The sequence below is a fragment of the Eurypyga helias genome, unplaced genomic scaffold (assembly GCF_000690775.1).
Source record: "Eurypyga helias isolate BGI_N326 unplaced genomic scaffold, ASM69077v1 Scaffold26882, whole genome shotgun sequence".
NCBI classification, from domain to species: domain Eukaryota; kingdom Metazoa; phylum Chordata; class Aves; order Eurypygiformes; family Eurypygidae; genus Eurypyga; species Eurypyga helias.
The window spans coordinates 1-9,046 of record NW_010238263.1 but is presented as its reverse complement, the minus strand read 5'-3'; the positions used below and the strand labels follow the sequence as shown (position 1 = coordinate 9,046).

The 9,046-nt window shown below is 40.2% G+C and overlaps 1 protein-coding gene across 1 annotated transcript; it reads left to right on the top strand.

Moving 5' to 3' along the window:
* Nucleotides 1–487: 487 nt before the first annotated feature.
* On the top strand, nt 488–7,832 carry LOC104503191 (interleukin-1 receptor type 1-like; the record flags this gene model as incomplete). The annotated part of the gene is made up of 5 exons (XM_010147799.1): nt 488–751; nt 2,789–2,978; nt 3,686–3,860; nt 5,015–5,080; nt 7,708–7,832. Coding segments are annotated over 5 exons (820 nt in total), but the record flags the coding sequence as incomplete, so codon positions are not given.
* Between the last annotated feature and the right edge of the window lie 1,214 nt (nt 7,833–9,046).

The following is a 9,046-nucleotide window of genomic DNA, read 5'->3' as shown; positions in this document are numbered from 1 at the left end:
CCCTTCCCCCCCCCACCAGTTTTCTTCTGGCTCCACAGTCACAATAGCCAGAGTACTGTGAGGAGTTCTGCACTGCTGCTGTTTGCACTAGGCTTGTCACAGACGGTATCTACATTAAGAATCTGTTAATTCTGCAAAAGAACAAACATTCTCAAGTAACAAGGACATGAAAGATGTGTTGTGAAGCTTATGTTGCCAGGAGAATTCCATGGATCATATTATATCGTGGTTTGCAGTGGGGCTGTTGGACTTAGATGTGATTGTTGCTGATTGCCTTAATAGAGGGAAGTTGTAGCTTAAGCTTTGTAGAATGTGTGGTTTAGATCCTCAACCAGGAGCTAAACAAACTAAAAATGGTAGCCTTGTGATGTTTGAATGGTAAATTGCGACTGGAGATTTATTTTTCTAATTCTGCGTAAGTTGGAATGGATATTAATGCTTATAAAACATATCAGTATACAGTTACCTGTATACTTTTAATGTACAGCACTGATAATGTTGTTCTTATTTTTTTAATAGAAGAATGCATTATTTGTGATTACTTTGTGCTTGTTGGAGAGCCTACAGCTATTAGTTGCCCAGTGGTTACGTTGACAGTGCTTCACGCTGAGTACAATCTGACGTGGTATAAAAATGGTAGTGCTACACCAGTAACCACAGAGAGAGACGCCAGGATCCATCAGCGAGAGGGCTTGCTTTGGTTTATTCCTGCAGCGCTGGAAGATTCGGGACTTTACGAGTGTCATGTAAGGTAAGGGAGGGAAAAGGGAAACAACCGTGTTGCTAATGTTTACAGTTGGGATAATACAATCCTTGAACTTAAGTGTACAGGCTTTTTTGGTTTAGGTAGGGAGCTTAGATCAGTTAAAAGCACTGTTTTGACCATACTTTTTGTTTCTGCATGCTGCCTTTTTTTTTTTTTTCTTCCACACATGTAGCATTGCAAAATAGCTCATACAGAAGCTTTACCTTTAAGCATGATAATATTAAGTGATCTGTGTGGGTTGGTTGGTTGTTTTGGTTGAAGTGTAAGGTCATGGAGAAAAGTATTCACTGCTTTTCCTGTGTTCAAAATGCTGTTTAATACTGACTGATCAGAAGAACATGCTGTTTTCATCGTTGAATGTGGTTAGATCTAAGGGGAACAAACTCTGTATGTTACGCAGTATCACCATGTACAGACTTTCTGAAGAGCCTAGCAACATTTTGGGAATCCTTTCAGAAAGTTAAAAGGCAGAAAACCGTTCTTAAGTTTTATTTTAAAACATTGCCAAATGTAACTGGTCAAAAATGAGAATGCATGTGAAGTGCAAAGCAGTGTGCTCAGCAGCTTCAGAGACAGTGAGAGTAACATGCCCCCTGCACTGTTCAGGAGATCCGTGTGCACAGAGAAGGAAAAAGAAATAGATTATTTTCAGCTCCTTGGCACTTTAAAAGCTCTTGCCATATTTAAAGCTCAGATTAGTGTACTGGACTTCACCACTTCAGGTGGTCAAATCTTACTTGTAATGGCTGAAATTCACCATGTGCTGAACAAGAAATTAACTTTGGTGCTCAGAAGCTGCACCAGATTTTCGTAATGGTCTTGCCATGGCACGCTGAGAACAGGCAATGCAGGCTTTTCAGGTGACCCAAAATTTGTTTTAGTAGTGTGTAGTTACACATTCTGGTGTGCATACAGTACACCAGCTACGCTGAAGGGGTTTGGGTTATGAATGTCATAAGCGATCAGCAAAAACTTCCAGTGTAGGCACAGGTCTGAGACCTTTGCACCTGCCTGCTCCAGGATCAATAATGAAGCTGAAGTTGGAGGTCAGAAGAAATGTAGTCCCTTCAAAGCTACCCAGTTATATATTTTTGATTTAGTCTTTCCTGCTGTGTTTCTAGTTACTCTAGCTACGAGATGTGTGCCACTTCTTCTGTGGGCACTGTACATCCCTGGCTTGCATCATGTCCACAGGACTAAAATCTTCCTGCAGTTGAGTTGTGTTAACTGTAGGCTATGTTTTGTGCTTTTCTTGCTTAAACCTTAATTACAGAGTTTGTCAAGGTGCAGTAGGTACAAGTTGAAGCCAGGAGTGTCAAAACATGCAGTTCACTCCTCTGGAAACTTGTCCCTTTAACATAGCATTGGGAAATGAAAAGTTGAACAGTGAATTAATAGAGTGTTCCTCTACTTCTGACTCAGGGTTCTGGCTTCGAGTGCCATCTCTCCTCTGCAGAGATCTGTCCTGCAGGTTCTTGTGAGCTGTCAGTGTGAAGTGGTTTCACACTGATACTGCACCTTGATGTGTATGTTATTGAAAAACTTGGTCTCTCTTCTGTTAAGATATTTCTGCCTGTTTTTCTTGACAATTCTGTCCAAGGAGCGCTGAGATGAGTCTGTCTTCTGTTCATTTGGCACTGAGGGTGTTCCAATGCAGATACGTGTTGGGTTACCCTGCACTACTGTGTGTTAGCAAAATGTAGCGCTGGAAATGGCAAGGCTGGGTTGGTGCTGTGGGCTCCGTAGAGTGCAGCTCTGAGTAGTCCTGCCTTCCCCTCCGCTGTTTCCAGAGCAGGCTTCGCTTCTGCTCACAATGCAAAATTCAAGCTTGTTCCCCATGTCTCCTGATCCGTAACAGGGGGTGATCAGCTGAGGGTGGTGTTTAAGAGCTAGGGGGGATGTTGCAGTGGTGTAGGCAAGGCTGGTGGAGATGCTCAAGTGCCCCTCTGTAAACTCCCCGACTTGCGGGAAGCAGGGAACTTTGTTGTTAATGACCTGACTTGTCTGCTGTTCTCGTTACAGGAGCCTTAACCAATCTAAGCAAAAAACTATAAATTTAACGGTTTTTAAGAATGATAACGGTTTGTGTTTTAATGGAAAAATGACATTTGAACAAAAAGTGAGGAGCAGAAATACTGGAAAGATTATATGCCCTGATCTAGAACACTTTAAAGATGAAGACAATAATTGGCCTGAAGTACAGTGGTATAAGGTATTGTGCATGTGTATTTCAAAAGTATGAGATGGGAACTGCTCTGTTTAAAATGTGTTATGAAGCAACTATGAAAAGCAGCTTTTGTAAGGGAAGGTTTATTTTCTTAAATAAGTAGTTTAGTTCTTAATTCTGATGCTGGTATTAAAGTAGCTACATGGGCCTGTATCTGTAAGATAACTTTGGTGCTGCACCTATACATCTTCTGGGATGAAGCGATTCTAAACTGCTTATAGGTCAGGGAAGAGAAGGAAGATGTTTTTCACTGTAGGTGCATTGCTGCAAAATGGTAATACACCCAAAGGCACGAGGCACTGCTATGGCAGCTCTGATTCATCTTACTGAAGTAGAAATGTAGGCATGTATTCTCATAAAATCTGCTACAGGCATAATCACTTGTATTACACCTGAGGTAGATAACTGCTAAGCTGTTAATTGAAGGCAGTGAACTAAAACACAGCATTTGAAAAGTTAAAGGATTGGCTGCACTGATTTTTAAAAAGTGTAAATACAGCAAGACATCACTGGGCTTCATGTTAGAGTGTAGTGGTCCTTGGATAAGAACCCACATTGTGGATTTAAAAAAAAAAAAAAAAACCAAACCCCAAATCAGTATTTGGCAAATATTGTAGTAATCAGTAGACTTCAGTAACTTAATTAGCAGATTATTAGTTCCCTTAAATCATGGGGGCTTTTTATGTATTTAGGAGTGTAAGCCTGGATTTCTTGAAGACAAGCGACTTCTTTTGGCAGAGGGTGAAAACGCTGTCCTGATTCGCAATGTAACCGTACAAGACAGAGGAAACTACACGTGCTGTATGGTTTACACATACATGGGAAGACAATATAATGTGTCACGAACCATGAGTCTAGAGGTCAAAGGTGAGTGCACTGAGGTTATTCTGTTCTCTTTTTGGCTCTGGCTAAATATTCGTACACAGGCATAAGATATTTAGCACGTTACTTTTCAGCTCTGTGAAAATAAGAGTTGCAAATCTTCCTTAATTGTTTCCTGAAAGCTAAAATTAAAATACAGTAGTGCCTGTTGCTACCCTTGAGCATTGCTTCTGAGGAAGACCTATCATGGAGAAATGAAAAATGTGGGATTAGGAATGAGAATTAGAGGGCAGCAATGGTTACTGGGGTAGGTGGGTTTTGCTAAAACAAATAATGCACCATTAAATTAAATTTTAAAAAAAAACAGAAGAATTTTTTGCTGAGACCATCACAGCAAAACACACACTTGTGTGGTCCTTTGCTTACAAAGTTCACTAGTCTCAATTGATGAGAAAGTAGATGTGACAAGCTGTATAAATACTATAAGGTTAATAAATCTTCCTCTGGGAAGGATCGGCTTACTGTTGGCACTTGGGTATGCCTTTCCGCACCTAACATGAAGCAGAACTGGCTGTCTTACCCTCCTGGTACTGTCATTTGTCACTGATCATTGTGACTGCATTTTTGTAGGCAGCATTGCTGATGGCCTGAGCAGTACCATGACAGTAATTCTCTCAGAAAAGTTGGCTGGAGGTAGTGTCCGTCTTTCTAGATGAAATCAAAATTCTGACCTTAGATAGGTGATGCAAGAACAGTGGGTTGTTAGCAGCGAGACCATGTATCGTGCAAAAGGATTCCAGCTCAGTTTAGGTGGGTGCTTGTTTAGTCTTCTACTTACAGATATTCTATTTTATCTAGTGAATATCTAGGAGGTCTGACAAAGTTAATGGCAATTTTTTTTTGTTTGTTTTCTGGTGTTGTATTACTTTTATATCAACTGCCAGTAAATTTGAGACTTTTTTTTTTAAAGTACTTTTAAGGTAACGTAAAGCCTGCTGTTAACTTGGAAGCTAAAATAGAATAATTGGGATAGAGTACAGCAAATCTCATGAGATATTTTGTAAATCTGAAACTGGTAGTAAGTGTGGTGCTACAACAGCACCAAATGATAAAAGAAAACCATTGTAAAACTAGCAGTTGAAGTAAGTTGTGGAACTCTCCTTGCCTGAAGACTTTGTTTTTCCCTTCGTTTCTGTTAGAAAGACCGCCGCAGATGAGACCAGAGTTTATTTATCCAACGAACAATACAATTCAAGTAGAACTTGGTAAGTAGCGGCTATTTAAGAAGTCATTAACATTCAGTAAAACAAATTAGCTCCTGGTCTTCCTGAAATAACACATTAATAGCTCCACTGACTTCAGCAAAACTGGGAGGTAGGTATGTGGATTGAGGATATCTGGCAGACAGATGGTAGAACATGATTCCCACAAGTAATTTGTGCAGAGAGTAACTGTGTGTCTAAGATTGGAGTCTCTTGGCCAGCAATGTCAGGTGGGATGCGTTTATTTACTTGGGGTTTTTTATTGCCATCTCTCCTTTGTACCACTTTGCAGTGTCTATGTCTTGACACATCCTCAGTATTTGTGGAAATATGGTTACATATATGTAACCTGTTAGGATAGTTACCAGTTGATCAGTTCAGTAGTTTGTCATCCTCCTATATGTTTCCTGTCTCACCTCCCTCTCCACAAGCTGGATTTTACTCCTCACTCTAGCATATTAAAAGGTTTCACTTGCTGATCTTTTGTGAAACAGTGAAGTTGCTAGTTGATGGATATCCAGGGTATTTCTTATTTAAGAAATTTCTTAAATAAGAGATTCTGGATATAAGCAATAACTTTTTCCCAGGCCAGGCAGTGCAGCAGGCTACCCAGAGTGCAGCCTCTATCCCTGGAGGTTTCAAAACCTGACTGGATAAAGCTCTGAGCAGCCTGGTCTGACCTCAGAGCTGGCTCTGCTTTGAGCAGGAAATTGGACTAGTCCCAAAGTCCCTTCAATTATTCAGTGATCCTGTTGGCAAGATATCTGGTATGCAAGTCTTCTCCTGACCAAACCTATACATGTTTAGATTGAACCATGTATCAGACAGTTGTGTTCTACTGATGTAGCCCAGAAGAATGAGTTTTGAAGCTGCGTGAACTGTAGTTTTTTTTTTTTTTCTTGTTTTGCACCAAGGAGAACAGTTTCAAACCAAGTATTTGATTAAAAAGGGCATTAACTGATTTTGGAGAAGTAACAAATACGGACCATTATTTAAAAGTTGCTGATTTATCATTGGATGCCTTAAGGCAGCTAAGATGAACAAACCCATCTCTGACTGCCTTGGAGAAGGCAGTCACGCATGCGACTAAAAGGAGACACAAAACCTTTGCCCACGAAGTGGGTTTATTGTGGCTACTGAACAACTACAAATGATTCCCTACTACAGGGGAACCCTTTAAATGAAGTTGAAGTTTGTTGGTTAGTTTGGTGGGTGTGTTTTGGTTTGGGGTTTGGTTTGGTTTTGTTTTTTTTTTAAGGCACTGACATTCAAAAGTAGTATTCTCTGTCTGGTACCTTTAATGGGATGCTGGGGGAAAAAAAAAATCTTTGCTAGTGTTAAATGCCTGCCTGTGGGGCAGAACCTGAAAAAATATGTATGCACCTGGAAACACCTGTATTTTTGAATGAAAAATGATGGGAGAAGGCTGTGCAGAAACTTAACAGTACATTTATGATTTTATAGAAACTGAGGGCATGGAATTAAGCACTGATATTTCAGTTTTCTTCCTTTTGAAGAGCTGTTCAATGCACTGAACCACGTGTTTTATTGTGGTGGAAGGATGTGAGGGAAGAGATTGGGGAACAACTGTGATTTCTATATGAAGTCTTGTTCAAGTAACTGCTTTGCATGTGAGCTAAAGGTTTATTCCATACTTTTGATAGAGACTATCCCTTGGTGGAAGCATCTAGATCTGATGTGGTTCTAGGAAATGAAACACTGAGATCTTTACATAGGTGAACTGAGAGCCCACCTTCTATCAAATCATAACTTCCATGAGTAAAATACACAAGGAAAGGACTCCAAGAAAGCTGCTTACCTTCCTCTAAACGGAGCCCTCTGAGGTACATTGGCAATAAATAGTGCTGCACCTTGGCTTGCTGTCTTAATCCTGAGGCATTGTGTAGGATCTGGACTGTTGGTGGCAGAGGAGCCGAGTGACAGGTGAGCTTGCTTTGGGAGCAGAGTGTGACGGTATTCAGAAACCATCCCAGTGGACAATGTTGGCCAAAAGACTCTGATCTGGAGTAAAGATATGCACGGTCAGCAAGAATGGGATTCATCTCCAGGGTGTAGTTGTCTACACATGGATATCTACACATGAGCTAAAGGCCTTAATTCATGCTGTTATCAATGGGGGCTCAATTCAGTTGCCTACACATAACTGTCTAGTGCTATTTTGGGTGGTCTGGCTACTCAAGCAGTGCAGGCTTCTTGGAGATCTGAAGTCCTATCTGCCAGCTCCATATGGATGCTTTGGATGCTGGAGAGCATCTCATGTACATGCAACTGATTTGAGCCCTGAGATCTGTCAGTGGAGCCTGGAGAGCCATTCACTTGATAAAGTCCAGGCATCCAGTTTAATGTGAGCAGAGTACAGCACAGCTGTACTGTCACGAGATTAGACATCTAGCTCATGTGTAGACATGAATGTTTAGACACCTACATTTAGGGTGGAATTTATATCCAGATTGGAAACACCCAAGTGCAGATTAAAAATTGATGAGTTTTAAGGACTGCTTTTCATAAGGTAAGTGGATTTTTCAATATCCCTCCTTGTCCCAGCTGTTTCCTAATCACTTGATCCTGCTTCTAGGCCTTCAACTGACGTATTTAAATGTTTTTTGTAGGCTCTCATGTAGTTATGGAATGTAATATATCAAGTGGCATAAATGGCTTGATTCCATTCTGGCAAGTTAATGATGAGGATGTTGATAGCTTTGATAGCACCTACAGGGAACACTTTTATGAGTAAGTATCCTTAATATATTGAATTGTAAGTGCATTTCTAGGTGAAGTAATCTGCAGTAATTTGCAGTGAATTCACCATGAAGTTGACTACTAGTGAAATGTCGGTGGTCATTGAAAGACTGATTAGAAGTCTGCATCATATATATTAAATGCTTGTTGTTTGCTTTAAAAAAAAAAAAAGTAATCAGTATTTATAGTAAAATGTTTATCTGATACAAACGTCATGAAGCGATCATATGTAGGCTTTTGTAATGCTATTGTGAAATATAATTTTGTAAGGCTTATTTATGCATTTGTTCTTGTGTGATCCTTTTTGCTAATAGACTAAAGCCTGCCCTCTGTCATTAATATGGGAAGGATGGATTGTTCCAAGACACAAAATCACACCACTTACTTGTATTTGTGAAGTTGGTCCTTTTCTAAGTACAGGCACAGCTGCTAATCCTCAAGAGCACAAAGCAGAAGCTCTTGTTGCAGGATAGTTAGTGGAATTTTTTTTTATAATGTTCAGGAAATTAAACACAAATTAAGCTGATAAACCCAGCAATTTCTTTCAAGAGAGCAAGACTTTTGTTGTTCAGTGACTGGTCTATGCTGTAGCAGAGTGTGGATGTACTGTTTGCTTTCTCATTGAATCAATCACTGCTGTTAATTATAACCCTGAAAATGTAGTGGAAAGAAGAAAGAAAAAATCTCAGCTGATCGGTTCACACTTGTGCAGTGACAGCAATGCTGTCTCCACTAAGTGCCGTCATCAGTGTGAAACATGGCTAGAGAGTTAGGTTGCAGACTGCTTTTAAAATTATCTTTTTAATTCATCTGTATCTGGTCTCTGGAAGGAATCTTAGTTCTACTTTGTCCCCAAGTTCCTTTAGGGGGAATTACTACTTTTATTACAGATGTGTATACTTGATTGTTTGCCTATAAATATTAGGGCCCTAGCTTAGAATCATAGAATAGTTTGGGTTGGAAGAGACTTCTCAAGGCCATCTAGTCCAATGCCCCCTTCAATGAACAGGGATGTATTCAACTAAATCAGGTTGCTCAGAACCCGGTCCAACGCGACCCTGAATGTTTCTAGGGATGGGGCATCTACTACCTCTCTGGCCTACCTGTTCCAGTGGCTCACCGCTCTCAGTCTTATGTCTATGTCATCTGAATTTACCTCTTTTTAGTTTAAAACCATGTCATGCTTTAACTCCGGGTAGCAAAATACCA